This window comes from Calliphora vicina, chromosome 3 (genome assembly GCF_958450345.1).
Source record: "Calliphora vicina chromosome 3, idCalVici1.1, whole genome shotgun sequence".
Lineage (NCBI taxonomy): Eukaryota > Metazoa > Arthropoda > Insecta > Diptera > Calliphoridae > Calliphora > Calliphora vicina.
The window spans coordinates 123030470-123049225 of record NC_088782.1 but is presented as its reverse complement, the minus strand read 5'-3'; the positions used below and the strand labels follow the sequence as shown (position 1 = coordinate 123049225).

The 18756-nt window shown below is 26.7% G+C and overlaps 1 protein-coding gene across 1 annotated transcript; it reads right to left on the bottom strand.

Annotated features, from left to right (window-relative positions):
* Nucleotides 1-4114: 4114 nt before the first annotated feature.
* LOC135955733 (trypsin-1) lies at nt 4115-7819 on the bottom strand. Its single transcript, XM_065506091.1, has 4 exons — nt 7787-7819; nt 5086-5311; nt 4457-5022; nt 4115-4393 (listed from the first exon to the last, which is right to left on the bottom strand). Exons 1-4 carry the CDS (start codon nt 7817-7819, stop codon nt 4220-4222), a joined length of 999 nt encoding a protein of 332 aa, XP_065362163.1. The 3' UTR covers nt 4115-4219.
* Between the last annotated feature and the right edge of the window lie 10937 nt (nt 7820-18756).

Below are 18756 nucleotides of genomic sequence, written 5' to 3'. Positions count from 1 at the left end.
CTTATCTACATCGTTGCAATGGACTTTGAAATATCTATCATTTGATATCCATATTGTCTATATTAATGACTTAGTAATCCAGATATAGATCAAAAATAGGTTAAAAATCGAGGTTGTCCCGGTTTTTTGCTTATATCTCCGTTATTTATGGACCGATTTTGCTGATTTTAAATAGCAAACTTCTCGAAAGCATGTCTGACAGAATTATTGAAGATTTGGATGCCGAAGATATCTTTATCAGAGTTGTATTTAGATTATATAAACGAAAAACATTTTTAGCTAAAAATTTAAAATGTTTATTTTTAATAGGTAAGTAGGTATATAGGTGGTTTAATCGGTTACACAACAAAAAATAACATGTGAGTTTTTTTAGGATTTTAGGGAGAACGAACATCTGAAATAATCTTTTAAAAAATATATAGAATATAATTTAAATGCTTTCCTTTTTTAGTTTTAATAAAAATTAAACTTAAAAAATATCTCTCATTGATTTTTTGTTGGGGCTCAAGCATAATTTGAAAGCTTATAGGGTAAAGTAATTTTGAGATTTTTTTCAGATTTTTCGGAAGAGGTTTAGAGGTCGCTCAAGTCGAGTTTTTTTGAGTTTTCTTCGTAACTTTGTTAAGACTCACGATTTTCATTACGATCATCATACTATTGAAGTTACTTTAATAGTTTCGTTAAGTTCTGATAAAAGAACTTAACTTCAGTAATGTTTTTCATTTCGTCTATTACCATATCGTCCTACGACTCACTAGGACAAAGTTCATCATAGAACATTCTAGAAAAAAGGTCATTAACAAATTCCTTAGTTTCAGTTTTCGTACTAACTATACCTAAATCAACAAAACTATTGCTAGGAGGGAATGTACACGAGTACACGCCATGTTGTTTTAGTGAGAACAATTAAAGAATCACAACAGCAAGCATAAACAAAACAGCGAAATAAATGTAAACAAAACATTTTAATTTGTTAACCTACAACTAGGAGTATGAATGTGTGTGTAATTACTCAGCCGCCATGTTGTTTTAGTGAGAGCAATTAAAGGAGCATAACAACAAGCATAAACAAACCAGCGAAAGAAATGTAAACAAAACATTTTAATTTGTTAACCTAAAACTAGGAGTATGAATGTGTGTTTATTGCTCAGCCGCCATGTTGTTTAGTGAGAGCATAACAACAAACATAAGCAAACCAACGAAATAAATGTAAACAAAACATTTTACTGTGTGTGGATGTGTATAATTGTGTGCAATGAGAGCATTTAATTAGTACTTAGTCGCCATATTATCTAGTAGGAGAATAATTTAAAGCTAAAAGAAGACAATTGAAATGTTTGTTGTTATTTTTCCAGCTTTCTATCAATGAAGCTTAAAATTCAAATAAAATTCGTTTGAAATAAACATAATTAAATTAAACAAATGGAAATTAAATAAAATTCAGTTCAACAAATAACAATAAAATAAAAAGAATTTTAATAATGTAATTAAATTTCTTAAAAAAAATAAAATTTCCAAAAAAAATTATTAAAATTTTCTAAAAATCTCCTAGAAAAAAAAATATGTTTTTTATAAAAAAAAAAAATAAATAAAAATAAGCTGCTGCCTAATATCACCCCATACCTACAGCATAAAATTACTTAGCTACAAACTCTATACATATCCAACTGACGTTCACATGTTTTCCTCCAGTCAGTAGTTTTTTTATCATTATGAATTGCAAAAACAATAAAATAGTAAAATAAATACCCGTACTCATATAAGTGTAATTAAAACTAGTTGCTTGCATTCAAACAAACAACTAAACAAACAAAAAAACATACAACAGCAACAAGAAATTATCATAAGAAACTTTATAACGACATTAAAATACAATTACAACAGCACAGTCGCAGTCACACTACAATTATTATTTCCCATAATTTTTACAAGATTAAAACGCACTTAAAAAAATATTTAAAAAAACACAACCGCAACTACTATAAAAAAAGTTCAAAAAGTATATGGTGTCAACTGAAATGGCGTCAAAAACCAACAAAAAAAAAACACAGTTTATCCATACATTCCCTGATAGTTAACAATGAGAAGTGAAAAGTTTGTATTTACATTTTGGCGTGTTGAAGTTCATTTGCCATTTCACAAAAAAAATTAATGAAAGAAAATAATTGCCAACACAAATAAAAAGTGATTTAATTTTTCTGCAATTAAATCATAATAAATGTCTCATAATTTATGATGAGAAAAAAATTAAACGCATAATTTTGTAACATAAACTATTATAACAAGAAATTATAACATTAACCTTAAATTTCAAGATAAAAGGTTAAAGTTTCTTAATAAAATTTTTAGTAATTTTCTTAAAAATTAAAATTTTACTACATTCCCTTAAAAATAATATAAAAATTCAATAAAAATGAAAAAAGGAACAAATGGAATTGAAACAAAATTTCATAAGTTAATTGAAATATTAATAAAATTTATTAAATTTCTATAGATTTTCCTAAAATTTTTATAAAAAATGGAAATTTGCATCAATTTTATCGAATTTTTAAAATGAAACAAAATGGAATTGAAACATTAAAATAGAAAAATCTAAATTTAATTAAATGTAACATTTTTATTAAAACACACATGATTTTCCAATAAATTTCTTTTAAAAATGTAAAAATTTCATTAAAATTAGAACAGGAACGAAATGGAATTGAAACAAAATTTCATAAAACAACAGAAATATTAATAAAAATTATTAAATTTCTCTAGATTTTCCTAAAACCTTTATAAAAAATGGAAATCTGCCTAAATTTTTGAGGAATTTTTAAAATGAAACAAAATGGAATTGAAACATTAAAATAGGAAAATCTAAATTTAATTAAAAATACAATTTTGATTAAAATAAACATGATCTTTCTATATATTTCTGATAAAAATGTAAAAATTTCATAAAAATTAGAACAGGAACGAAATGGAATTGAAACAAAATTTCATAAAACAACTGAAATATTAATAAAATTTATTAAATTTCTCTAGATTTTCATAAAACTTTTATAAAAAATGGAAATTTACATAAATTTTTCAAGAATTTTTAAAATGAAACAAAATGGAATTAAAACATTATTTTAGAAAAATCCAAATTTAATTAAAAATACAATTTTGATTCAAATAAACATGATCTTCAATAAATTTATTTTAAAAATGTAAAAATTTCATTAAAATTAGAACAGGAACGAAATGGAATTGAAACAAAATTTCATAAATTAACTGAAATATTAATAAAATTTATTAAATTTCTATAGATTTTCATAAATCGTTTATAAAAAATGGAAATTTACATAAATTTTTGTGGAATTTTTAAAATGAAACAAAATGGAATTGAAACATTATGTTAGAAAAATCTAAATTTAAAATTTTTATTAAAACAAACAAGATCTTCCAATAAATTTATTATAAAAATGTAGAAATTTCATAAAAATTAGAACTGGAACGAAATGGAATTGAAACAAAATTTCATAAAACAACTGAAATATTAATAAAATGTATTAAATTTCTTTAGATTTTAATAATACTTTTATAAAAAACTGAAATTTTCTTAAATTTGACTTAAATTTTAAAATAGAAACAACATGGAATTGAAACAAATTTTAAAAATACATCTAAATATTATTAAAAACTGTTACATTTTATTTCCTTCTTATTAGAACTCCAAACTTAATTAAATATTCATTAATTTGGCTTAAAATTTCTAAGTGGAACAAAATGGAATTGAAACAAATTTCTTAAAATTAAGAAATCTTACATTTTTTAATCATATTGTAATTTATTCTAGAAAAAAATTTCTATTTCCTCCATTGAAACCAAAGAAATTTAGGAAATTGTCACTTGGAACAATTGGAATTGAAACATGAATAGTGAAACGATACGCTAATTGCTATAAATATGAATTTAAAGTGCATGGTTTAGAGATTTAAAGCTAAAAATTACAAAAAATTGTCAAAACTTAAGAATTTATGACAGTGGAACAAATGGAATTGAAACACAAATAATGAAATTTCATTGTTTAGAGAAGAAAATTAAAAACTTAAAAAAAATAGAAAAAAGTAAATCGAAACAAAATAAATTGAAATGAATTATGAAAAATAAACTTTATTTTCTTTACAAAAAATTAAATAAATTAAAATTACTGTGGAACAAAATAATTAGAAATTAGAATCAGCTTTCTCCTCTATCTCACACAATAGCAGGCATCCCGTGTATTGGCTGCAATCCAGTCCAAATATTTACTAACTCTGGTATAAACCCCGGGAGCATTGGGATTGGCACAGCCATAGCCAAAGGATACCACACCAGCCAAACGGAAAATGCCATCACGCACAATCAAAGGACCGCCACTGTCTCCCTGGGGAAGCATAATAATTTATTAAAGAAAACAAAATTTCAGCTTTTTCTTAAAAGAACTCACTTGGCAAGCATCTTTGCCGCCCTGCAAATACCCTGCACACAACATGGTCTCCAAAATCATGGACTTGTAGGAAGTGGCCCTACACTGGGCATTAGTTAGGACGGGTACCACCACCTCCTGCAAATAGGTAGACTGATCACCACCATCCGAAGTCAAACCCCAACCCGCCACTATGGCCTGTTTAAAATCAAAATTTTGATTAGAGTTGGTGGGCAAACAGGCGGGTCTTATGGGATCTAGCAAGGGCACTGGCTGTTCCAGTCTCAGCAGAGCTATGTCATTTTGTAGGGTCGTGGGATTGTAGAGCTGATGCATATTGGCAAAGGCCACTTTGCGTAAAATGCCTTGGGAGGCGGAATTTTTATTCAATTGCAAAAGTCTTACTGAAATACCCTTCATATCCATGCCATACACACAATGAGCTGCGGTCAAGGCATAACGATCGTTGATTAAAGTGGCGCCACAGAACTGAAAAGAGCCTCTTAACATTTGAGCAATCCAGGGATATTTGTTGGTGCGTACACGCGAACCGCCCACAATGCGATTGACATTGGGCACGCCACAGGCTTGAGAAGTAACAGAGTTGTTTTAATTTAACGTATATTATGGATTAAGAGAAAATAACTTACTGCAGGTGGCACATTTATTGCCCAGAAACTGTTTACTTTCTCCGGTTGTTTGTGAGGCTCCCGTTTCCAGAGTTTCCGTTAGTATAGAGGATAATATTTGCTGTTTATGTTCGGTTATCAAATCATCGATAAAATCACCCTGTACCCCGGGTGGCAGGCCATTATCGGTTTGATTGTTGCTGTCTAAAGCTTTGTGCAAGGGTGTAGGGTAATTATAGCCTTGAAACTTAAAAAAGAAATCAATAAAATTTCAATTTTTATTTAATTTTTTTTACTCTTTCTCCATTACCTTGCTTTGTTTTGTTAAAATCACTGATATTTTAAGAAAAATACTTAAAATTATTAAAAATTTCATTTTATTTTAAAACACTTTCACCTTAAGATTTAAAACTTTTTTATATTCTTTTTATTTTTCTTAAAATTTTTTATAAATTTTATTCTTTTATATGATGTTAACAGCTTTATCACTTTCCTGGTACTGCCAAAGAAAGTTTGTGGTTAACGGTTTTTTATATAGAGCCCAATATGTATGAAAAAGAGTTCTTAAAAAATTTTGTAACTTGATATCTTTAAAAAAAAAAATAACAAAATGAGCACAAATCAATAATTTAAAGAAATGACCATCAAAATAAATAAGCCACGGGCAATTGAAATTGATTTATTTAAACATCTTTTGTAAAAACTTGACATGAAATGTTTGCTATTTGTATTTTTTTTGATAATGAAATCATAAGTATTAGTTTTGTTTCGATTCGATTCTGATCAAATCATTCTAATTTTGCATAATTTATAGAAATTTCATTATTATTATTGTTTGTTTATGCTTTATTCATCTGAGAATTGTTTAAGATTTGACCTAAATTTTGTGAAATATATTTAAAAGCTTTTTAAAGTGTTACACTTACATAAATTTGTATAATTTTTCATTATGTTTTTTTATAATTATTCTTTTTCTAACACTTTTAATTTATTTTCTTTATTATAAATAAAATTTATTGAGTTCTTTCTTTTTTCTTTCATATTTCTTAAGAAATTCTCCCACATTTAGCGTCATTCCCTTGCTAAATAAGTCATTATTTAGCAAAATAATCAAAAGACTTAAGTATCATACATAAATACAGCTTAAAAATACCGTTATTACTCATTCTCTGTTTTGATTTTGAAATTTTCATTAAAATAGTTAAAAAATAACCGTTATTCTCATTCTCTGCCACCATTTTGTTTTTATCTCCTTTCTAAGCCATACAAAACAAAGAACTTAAGAAACAAACGTGAAACAAACAAATCCCTCTCTCTCAATGAGAGTTACTCAAATGTAAAACAAAAGACTTAAGCCACATGCTTGTATGGGGAAAAGGATGTAAATACGAAAAAACAACAACAACAAACAAACTTATTCAAAATGGCTGCCAAACAAACAAATGTAAACATTTAATGATGAGAGAGTTGACAAAATGGCTTCCACTAGCAGGAAATGGAAAAATTATGCAAATAAAAGATATTTCAATGTATAAATAACAATTTTAAATAAAAATTTAATATTTTTAGAACAGTTTCTTAATTAATTCAGTTTTTTTTAACAAAATTTCTTCATAAAAATAATTTTCATAAAAAAATTAAATAAATATTTATCAAATCTTTATTTACAGGAAAAAGAGACAGAATTTTTACCCTGACAAAATGTCAGCCACTAAAAGGAAATGGAAAATTATGAAGAAAAATAAATTTCTTTAGCTTAATTATTTATTTAAAACAAATTAAAGCCGTTTATTTAATTGTTCATTAACCCTATATAAGTTTTTCAATTCTTTAATTATTTCTTCTTTATTTAAAGTTAATTAACTTTAGTTTTTTTTTGTTTATTTAAATTTTAAACCTGTCTCTAAGTAAGCCTATCTCAACAAATTGTTTAAGTCAATGGTAACTTGAAATCTAATACACACCTCCTTCACTTTTTAATCAAACATTACCATGTGTTTTTGTTTAATATGACAAACACGCACCAGCCGCTTAAATGCAAAAAAAAAAGCTTTCATTATTATAACCAAATAAAACTAAATTAAAAAAAAAAAATTACTACATAAGCTTAACTATATAAATATAAAAAATTCATACACGTTCTTACTATAAACTGAAACTTGAGCTACTTATTTAAGAAGCAGCTTATACTATAAATGGACCAAGACTAGTGGCCGTTACAAAAATAAAACATACCTTTGTAATATAATAAAAACTAAAATGCCGTAAGGCATATTAAATAATCTTAGTATGAACAAGTAAGACAGACATATTTGGCTGGTTTTAATATGAAACCTGAGTAAGTGTTAACAAAATAATAAAAATAAAATAATGTACAGCCTTAAATAATTTAAAAATGCAACAAATTAAAAGTGATAGTATAAAATTTATGAATGAATATTTTGTAAATGGCTTTAAGCCAAAATATAAACTAAAATTTTGTTAATGAAATTTATAAATTTCAAAAATTTGAAAAAAAAAAAAATAAAAAATTCTTTAACTACTAAGAATCTGAATGAAACTACAAAAACCAAAGAAAAACACTTGTTATAACCTTAAAAGTAAAATCACACTAAACAGAGAAAGAGAGAGAGAGAGGCAAAGAGGCTGCATCAAGAGAAAACATTCATGGCAAGTCATCAAGTCTTGTTTACACAAAAATTTAGGTCAATAGAACATTTACCAAGAATATGCCAGCAACATTCTTGAAACCCATTAAACAAAACACAAAAAAAAAAAATGAAGATGTTAAACACACAACTCAGAAAAATACTTAAAACCAAGACATTGTGAACCATTGAAGAAGCTGACAAAATGAGATAAAAAGAAGCTTTAAAAGCCTGGCTGGTGATTTAAGGCCTGATATTAACAACAAATGAAAGTCTTAAAGTATATAAAAAAAAAACACACAACAACTCATCAATAGAAACTTGTTTTTTTGAACCACCATCTATCTTCAAGATGTGCTTGCTGCCTTTCCATTCCCTCCTTTTATATTGATATTAGAGATTAAGGTTAATACAAATGTTAAGGGTACTGGTTACTTTGAGAATTATTTTTTTTTGTTGTTGATGTTGTCTTGATTACCATGGTGGGTTTTTTTTGTTAAGTAAAGCTTAGTAATGATATTGTGGTTTTTTTGGTTAAATGTGTAAAAGATATAAATAAGAAAACTAATATAAAAAAAATATAATAGAAAACAAAATTTATAAAAATAATAAAAAAAAAAGAATAAGAATTGCAAGAAAATGAAATAAAACTGAGAAATATATAAACATTTTGCTAAATTTTTTTATTATTTAATAGCTTTAAATCTGCTGTATTAAACCTTAAAAAAATATTTTGAATTTCTTGATAGTTCAATTTTTTTTTTTTTTTTTTTGGAAAAAATTCTAACTTTGGAGTATTACAAAAAATATTATGAATTTTTTAAAATAATTCCAGCTTTAATGGAAAGTTTATGTAAATAATGTTAAAAATAATTGTTTAAATTTTAAGTACAAAAATTAAAATTTTTCAAGTTTCAAAATTTTAATTTTAAGAATTTTTTTTTTTTATGAAAAATTAAAATTTTTACCATTAAACATAAAAACTTAAATAAATATCCAGAAATTATTATAATAATGTAGTTTAACATTTTTGCTATATATTAAAGCCAGGGTTTAAGGTGTATTAGTTAAAGCTTTATTTGAAATAAATTTTCAAATTTATTTCCTTAAATTGTGAAAATCCTAAATTTTAAAAATGAAAATTTTTAATATGGTTTTTCATTATTTGATAGCTTTAGAATTGTTCTATTAATATTTAAAAAAATATTTTGATTTGCTTGATTTTTTATGATTTTTTTTTTTTGCCTAAAATATTAAAAAATACATATAAAATTTTTGAAAAAATTCCAACTGTTTTATGTAACTCAAAGTGTTGTCTATAGAAATATGTAAAAATATTTTCAATATTAATTATTAAACTAAAAAATATTCAAAATTTAATATTTTTCAAGATATTTTTTTTTTTTTAAGAAAATTTGAATTTTTTTCAATAAAACATAAAAAAATTTTAATAAATATCTAGAAATTATTGTTATAATGTAAATTAAAATAATTGCTTTATATTAAAGCCTGGCTTTAATGGATTTTAGTTAAATTTTTAATTAAAATATAAAAAAAGTTTAAAATAATTTCCTTAAATTGTGAAAGTTGTTCAGTTTGAAAAAGGTTTAACAAAAACCATGTGAATATTTTTACTAAGAATTATATTTTTCTATAAAAAAAAACTTTGAAAAATTAACACAAACATCCTGAAAATTTACTTGTGTTATAGTTTCAAGCCCGATTTTAATGTCATTTAATTTTTAAATTTTTTTTGCAAAAAAAAAAATTCCTAAAATATCAAGAAAATTAAATTTTTTTTATTTATTTTTTTTTAAAACTTTTTCAATCTAAGGTTTTAACATGATTTGCTTTGTTTTAAGCCTTTATTAATATAATTTTTTTTAGGAACTTTCACAATTTAAGGAAATCATTTTAATTAAGGATTTTCTTACTTTAATTTCCTTAAATTGTGAAAGTTCCTTAGAAAAACTTTCACAATTTAAGGAAATTATATTAATTAAAGCTTAAAATAAATCAAATCATATTAAAACCTTAGGTTATTTGTAAGTTTTAGTGAAGGTTTATTAATTAATAAAAAAATTTTGAATTTCTTGATATTTTAAGAATTTTTTTCTTATTTTTTAAAAAAAAAATTTATTTTATTTGAATATTAAAAAAAATTAAATAATTTTTTTTTTAAACATTTTAACTTTCTTTCTAAAATCTTTTTCAGTTATATGAATTTAACTAAAATTTAATTTTTTTTTTTAAAAATTTTATATATTTTTTTATAATTTTTCTTTTTTATTTATACATGACATTCTTGTTATCTGTGGTCATAATTTAATTTGTTCAACTCCCCCTTATTAGCCCTCCAATGTCTTCTCTTTCAACTGCAATAACTTTCAAACACTAATTTTATTATATTTAATCAATTAATTGTGACAGTTAATGCAAACAACCAACATTACTTCTTTAGCAACAAATTTGCATAAAAATTTAAAATAAAAAAATAAGATAAAATACAAGAAACACTAACAACAATAACATCACACACATTCTAAAATGCAAATTACAAAATCAGGTTGCAAATGCTAATAATACTTGTTGCTTGAATTACTGCAGCAACATTAAACTTTAAAAAAAAAAAATCAATTTCAAAGTAAAACCAAAATAAAAACAAAACAAACAAACAAACAACATTGCTTAAAACAAAATTTCAACAACAACAACAAAAAATTGCAATTGAAATAAGAAAAATATGAAGAAAGAAGAAAAAACTGAAAAAAAAACAAAAAACCGTTTTACAATAAACCCCCTTCCAAGAGTAATGAACAAAAAAACATACTGTGGCCAACTGGTTTTAACCCAGTTTCTTTATTGCTCTTCTCTCTCCCTCTCTTTCTCTCTTACCTTTGTTAAAGTAGAAGAAAATTTTAAAACAACACTTGTTATAAATTTTAGACTTGCAAGTCTGTTAAAATGCAACAAAGTACATTTAAAACATGCAAACATTTTAGGCCTTAAAGATTTTAAGACAAATTATTAAAATTGTTGCCAAAATATTAAAAAAAATTATGGCTTAAAAACTAAAAACAAAAAAATCATGAAATATTAACAAAATTAAAATATTTGTTTACACCTACAAAGAACAAACCTAAAGCTAAAACAACAACATTATAAAAATAATTTCTGAATTTTCTTTTTAATTATTTTAAGATTTTTTTGTAAAAAAAAAAAAATAAAAGTTTCTTGAAAATTATAAAATATAAAAAATTATTAATTTAATTAAATAAAACCGAAAATATTTTTCCATAATCTTAAAAACAACACTATAAGCTTTTGAAATCACATAGAATTTAGAAAAAAAAATGTATTTTTACTTTTAATCTAACTTCAAATAAAAGTATTTTTTGAAAAAAAAAAAAAAAAAAAAAAAAAACTTAAATTTTCAACAAATTAAAAATATTTGTTTACACCTACAAAGAACAATTATAAAGCTACATCATTTTAAAAATTATTTCTGAATTTTCATTCTAATTATTTTAAGATTTTTTTGTTAAAAAAAAATAAAATTTTTTGGAAAATTTAAAAAATTATTAATTTAATTAAATAAAACCGCAAATATTTTTCTATAATCTTAAAAACAACACTATAAGCTTATGAAATCACATAGAATCTAGCAAAAAAAAATTATATATTTACTTTTAACTTAACTTAAAATAAAAAAAAAATTTGCAAAAAAAAAAAAAAAACTTAAATTTTCAACAAATTAAAAATATTTTTTTACACCTACAAAGAACAAACCTAAAGCTACAACAACAACATTAAAAAAATAATTTACGATAATTTTTATTTTAATTACTTAAAGTTTTTTCTCAAAAAAAAAAATAAAAATTTTTGGAAAATTATAAAATTTTAAAAAATATTTATTCGCTTAAATAAAACCGACAATATTTTTCCATAATCTTAAAAACAACACTATAAGCTAGCAAAATTATTTAAAATCAAAGCATAATTTTTATATATTTATTTTTAAACTTACTTCACATAAAATGATTTTTTGCAAAAAAAAAAAAAAAAAACCTAAAATATCAAGAACAGCTAAATATTTTTCTAGTATTTAAAAGACCTAACCAAGCTCTATTAAAAACTAAAAAAATAATAATTCTTGTAATTCATAACTCAAACTTAAGTAGCCTTTCCTTCACTCTACCCCCTTTTTTTCTTCTCCCAGTCCCACTGTAATTTAATTCACAATTGCTGTTCAGTGCTTCATGTTTCAATTGACATTTAAAACTTGTCTGTATTTTAAATCCAGCAACAACATTTTATGCATGTGCGTTGTTGTCTGTGTGTGTCAATATTTATGGCTCCAATAAAATTGCTATCTAGTGACGTTAGAAACTGCAAAAAGCCAACTCTATAACCAACAGACTTGAAAATTTCTTAACACTTTTTTTTTGCTGTATCGCAGTTGTTAAATATTCCAGTAGTTGTTGCTAAAGCCGTTGTGAAGAAAAAAACTAAAAAAAAACCTCAGGGTTGTTTAAAAGAATGCAAAATTTTTATATTGTAAATTAATAGAGAGAGAAGCAAGAAACAGGTTCATACATGGAAGTATTTTATATAAAAATTAAGTAAATGGGTTTTTAAATATTGAATTAATAATAACCTTAAACTATTAACAACAAACTACAATTCATAATGATCAGTAAAGATCACCTATAAAATCATATTTAAAACTAAAGAATTTGCTTAACAATTTCTTGTTATTAAATTGAGCGTTAAACAATTTTATTCACCATACGATCATTATGATCATCATCATCATTTTTACTTTAACAATTATTTTGTTTCTTAGTCAAATTGCTAACACAAAATGCCTTAAACAATTTAGCTGTTTATAAACAATTATTAAGATGCTTTTAAATGTTAATAACACACCAGACTTTTAAACAAAAAAAAACAACAGATAAAAATCTTTTATTACACTTTGCTGTTGTTAAATAAACGTGCATCACTTTTGTAAGGCTTATTTTTTCAATTGTGTTTTGTTTTTTCTTCTTTGAATTAACTTTTTTAAAACTGACCCAGTTTAAAGCAAGTGTAACGAATTGGCCAACTCTAAAGCTTGTTTTAAACATAAGAAAAATAACATTTTAGTTTTAAAACTAAATTTTTAAAGAATATCCAAAGATAATTGTTAATTTGTGTGGAGTTTAAAGGGTGTTATTTAAAATAAAAAAACATAAACTATATCAAAATTATGGTAATTTTGTAATAATAATTTGGAAATTTTATGTAAATTAACACAAAATATTAATGGAAAATGTTTTTAATGAATATTTAAGGCAGTTAAGTGTCTAAAACCTTTGCTATTTATAATTTTTTTTTAATGATTTTGGAACATGGCTTGGTTCCATTGAATACATTTGACTAACAAGCTATTTGAACAGAGTTTATCTAATTAATTGTAATAAATTTTAATTAAAATAGACTCGACAATAGACTCGGTCAAAGAATCGAATATAGACTAGACCAAAAACTCGAATTAAGACCAGACTATAGATTCGACTATAGACTCGACTTTAGACTCGACTTAAGACTAGATTATAGACTCGAATAGAGACTCGACTAAAGACTTGACTAAAGATTCGTCTAATGACTCGACTAAAGATTCGTCTAAAGACTCGACTAGAGATTCGTCTAAAGACTCGACTAAAGACTCGACTAGAGATTCGTCTAAAGACTCGACTAAAGACTCGACTAAAGACTTGACTAAAGACTCGACTATACACTTGACTATAAATGACTAGAGACTAGACTATAGACACGACTGTAGACTCGACTAAAGACTCGACTATAGACTCGACTAGAGAATGGTCTAAAGACTAGACTACATACTCGACTAAAGACTAGACTATATACACGACTATAGATTCGACTAAAGAATAGACTAAATACTCGAATATAGACTCGACTAAAGACTCGACTATAGAATCGACTATAGATTCGATTTAAGTTTCGACTAAAGACTCGAATAATGATTAGACTAAAGACTCGAATAAAGACTTGACTAAAGACTCGACTAAAGAATCGACTAAAGACTCGACTAAAGACTTGACTAAAGACTTGACTAAAGACTCGACTAAAGATTCGACTAAAGACTCGAATAAAGACTCGACTAAAGACTCGACTAAAGACTTGACTGAAGACTTGACTAAAGACTCGAATAAAGACTAGACTAAAGACTCGACTAAAGACTCGACTAAAGACTCGACTAAAGACTCGAATAAAGACTCGACTAAAGACTCGACTAAAGATTCGACGAAAGACTCGACTAAAGATTCGACTAAAAACTCAACTAAAGACTTGACTAAATACTCGGCTATAGACTCGACTAAAGACTCGACTATAGACTCGACTATAGACTCGAATAAAGACCCCAATAAAGACTCGAATAAAGACTCGACTAAAGTCTTGACTAAAACCTCGACTATAGACTCGAATAAAGACTCGACTAAAGACTTGACTAAAGACTCGACTATAGACTCGAATAAAGACTAGAATAAAGACTCGAATAAAGACTCGACTATAGAGTCGACTAGAGAATGGTCTAAAGACTAGACTACATACTCGACTAAAGACTAGACTATATACACGACTATAGATTCGACTAAAGACTATACTAAATACTCGAATAAAGACTCGACTAAAGACTGGACTAAAGACTCGACTAAAGACTAGAATACAGACTCGAATAAAGACTCGAATAAAGACTAGACTAAAGACTTGACTAAAGACTCGGTTATAGACTCGACTATAGACTCGAATAAAGACTCGAATAAAGACTCGAATAAAGACTCGAATAAAGACTCGACTAAAGACTCGAATAAAGACTCGACTAAAGACTTGAATAAAGACTCGGTTATAGACTCGAATATAGACTCGAATAAAGACTCGACTAAAGACTCGACTAAAGACTCGACTAAAGACTCGAATATAGACTCGAATAAAGACTCGAATAAAGACTCGAATAAAGACTCGACTAAAGACTTGACTAAAGACTCGGTTATAGACTCGACTAAACCCTCGACTAAATACTCGACTAAAGACTCGACTAAAGACTCGACTAAAGACTCGACTAAAGACTCGACTATAGATTCGACTAAAGATTCGACTAAAGACTCGAATAAAGATTTGACTAAAGATTCGACTAAAGACTCGACTAAAGACTCGACTAAAGACTCGACTAAAGATTCGACTAAAGACTTGACTAAAGACTCGGCTATAGACTCGACTAAACCCTAGACTAAATACTCGACTAAAGACTCGACTAAAGACTCGTCTAAAGACTCGAATAAAGACTCGAATAAAGACTCGAATAAAGACTCGACTAAAGACTCGAATAAAGACTCGACTATTGACTCCACTAAAGACTCGACTATTGACTCGAATAAAGATTCGACTAAAGACTTGACTAAAGACTCGACTAAAGACTCGACTAAAGACTCGACTTAAGACTTGACTAAATACTCGACTAAAGCCTCGACTAAAGACTCGATAAAAGATTCTACTGAAGACTCGACTATAGACTCGATTAAATACTCGACTAAAGACTCGACTAAAGATAAGACTAAAGACTTGACTAAAGATAAGACTAAAGACTTGACTAAAAACTCGGCTATAGACTCGACTAAACCCTTGACTAAATACTCGACTAAAGCCTCGACTAAAGACTCGATAAAAGATTCTACTGAAGACTCGACTATAGACTCGATTAAATACTCGACTAAAGACTCGACTAAAGACTCGACTAAAGACTCGACTAAAGATAAGACTAAAGACTTGACTAAAAACTCGGCTATAGACTCGACTAAACCCTTGACTAAATACTCGACTAAAGACTCGACTAAAGACTCGTCTAAAGACTCGAATAAAGACTCGACTAAAGACTCGACTAAAGACTTGACTAAAGATTCGAATAAACACTCGACTATAGATTCGACTAAAGATTCGACTAAAGACTCGAATAAAGATTTGACTAAAGATTCGACTAAAGACTCGACTAAAGACTCGACTAAAGACTCGAATAAAGACTCGAATAAAGACTCGACTAAAGACTCGAATAAATACTCGAATAAAGACTCGACTATTGACTCGAATAAAGATTCGACTAAAGACTTGACTAAAGACTCGACTAAAGACTCGACTAAAGACTTGACTAAATACTCGACTAAAGCCTCGACTAAAGACTCGATAAAAGATTCTACTGAAGACTCGACTATAGACTCGATTAAATACTCGACTATAGACTAGACTATAGAATCGAATAGAGGATCGGATAGAGACTCGACTATAGACTTGTCTAAAGATTCGGCTAAAGCCTCGACTAAACACTCAACTATAGACTCGTTTAAAGACTCGATTAAAGACTCGACCAAAGACACGACTATAGACTCGATTAGAGATTATTTAGACTATTTAAGCATTTAGCAGAGAAATTATTTTTATGTTTCACTGTTAAGTTAAAACAAAAAATTTGTTTTAAAAATCATTTTTGTTTTTGTTGTTATTTTGTAGTTTAACAGGTTTGCACTTTAAGTCTTTTGATTTTTTGGGGTGAACAAATTTGATACGCCAACACATTTTGAAATGTGTAACACTTTTAGTTTCTACTTCAATGACTTTTCAAAGCAAAGCAAACATATGACAAATAGGGAAAATATTTATTAAAATAATAAAGGGAATAAAAGCAAATTTCAAGACATTTATCTAGCAATTTATGTTTAAATTTCAATTCTTTTTATATTTATTACAAACTTTATTAAAAAGTTCATTAAACTTTATTAAATTTATAACCAAATTACTAACATTTACAGTTATTGTGGTTGTCATAACTTCTTTTTTTTAATGGTTGTTGAATAGATATTCTAGACTGCTCTTGATACAACGTGTGAATTTTGTGTTTTCTTGAGTTAAAGATTCTTTGCAAGCAACCAACACCTTTTACCCAGGGTGCTACAGCCAGCCAGTGCTGGTGCTGCCAATGATGATGTTGTTGATAATGTTTTACACAAGTAAAAAATTAAATGAAAGAAAAAACTACCTGTAACCGTATTAACAAAAACCTACAAGAATAGTTTAACTGAGAAAAAAAACATGACAACCTGCTTTAAGACACTTTTTTTAAACATAAAAAACCGGGCTTAAAACGAAAGCAAGACAGAAAAAAGACGTCTAAAATACACAAGAAATATTACTGAATTATTAAACTAAAAAAAAAACACAAAATAAAAAAGAATAAAGGAAAAAAATACTGTTACATTAAGCTCTGGTATCTTTAAATTTCTGTTCAGCAAAAGAATTATTATAGAATTATAGTTCACACCAGCAGACAATTTAATATTAAAGCAAAAGATACCAACTCTTTACAGAAAAAAATAGTGCAAAACATGTTACGATTTAATAGTAAAAAAACCAAAAAGCTTTTAACGATTTTTTGTTTTGTCTTAAATTAACATACAATGAGTCTATAAATCATTAAGTTAAGTTAACTTAAGTTCTTAGGTAATTTTTACTACCACTAATTATACACATTTTGTTGTAGCATTTTTCTCAAAAATTTTTCTTATAAATTTAATTCTACACACTTTAGTAACTTAGTTGCTTTTATATCAAAAAAAAAAAAAACAAAATTCTTAGGATCTTCCTTCATTTTATTATTTTTTTTGTTTTTTAATATTTCATTATTTCATGCATGTATTTAAAGCTGAGAAACAATTGTATTGTTTTAAAAAAAGCAAAACGTTCTGCTTCGTTAACTACCGCCAACACTTGCTACCCAAACTAACCAGCTATTTAAACCAAGAAAATGAAAAATGAGTCTTGTGTCTTCTCGGTTTTTGATTTTTGTGGGTAAAAAAAAAAAATAAATTTAAATTAAAACAAATATTTATGAAGCCACCAATGTCAAGGTTACTTTTTAGTTAATACAATACAAATAACAACAGCAGCAACAGCAACAAACACATTTCATATAAATAATTAAAATAAAAAACAATAAAGAATTATGGAATAAATAAAAACAAAACTCGAATATATAGTCGAGTCGTTAGTCGAGTCTTTAGTCGAATCTATAGTTGAGTCTTTAGTCAAGTCTTTAGTCGAGTCTTTAGTCAAGTCTTTAGTCAAGTCTTTAGTCGAGTCTTTATTCGAATCTATAGTCGAGTCTTTAGTCAAGTCTTTAGTCGAGTCTTTAGTCGAATCTATAGTCGAGTCTTTAGTCAAGCCTTTAGTCGAGTCTTTAGTCGAATCTATAGTCGAGTCTTTAGTCGAGTCTTTAGTCAAGTCTTTAGTCGAGTCTTTAGTCGAGTCTTTAGTCGAATCTATAGTCAAGTCTTTAGTCAAGTCTTTAGTCGAGTCTTTATTCGAATCTATAGTCGAGTCTTTAGTCGAGTCTTTATTAGAATCTATAGTCGAGTCTTTAGTCAAGTCTTTAGTCGAGTCTTTAGTCAAGTCTTTAGTCGAGTCTTTATTCGAATCTATAGTCAAGTCTTTAGTCAAGTCTTTAGTCGAGTCTTTATTCGAATCTATAGTCGAGTCTTTAGTCGAGTCTTTATTAGAATCTATAGTCGAGTCTTTAGTCAAGTCTTTAGTCGAGTCTTTAGTCGAATCTATAGTCGAGTCTTTAGTCAAGTCTTTAGTCGAGTCTTTATTCGAATCTATAGTTGAGTCTTTAGTCAAGTCTTTAGTCGAGTCTTTAGTCGAATCTATAGTCGAGTCTTTAGTCGAGTCTTTAGTCAAGTCTTTAGTCAAGTCTTTAGTCGAGTCTTTATTCGAATCTATAGTCGAGTCTTTAGTCAAGTCTTTAGTCGAGTCTTTAGTCGAGTCTTTAGTCGAGTCTTTAGTCGAGTCTGTAGTCGAGTCTTTAGTCGAGTCTTTAGTCGAGTCTTTAGTCGAGTCTATAGTCGAGTCTTTAGTCGAGTCAATAGTCGAATCTATAGTCGAGTCTATAGTCGAGTCTTTAGTCGAGTCTTTAGTCGAGTCTTTAGTCAAG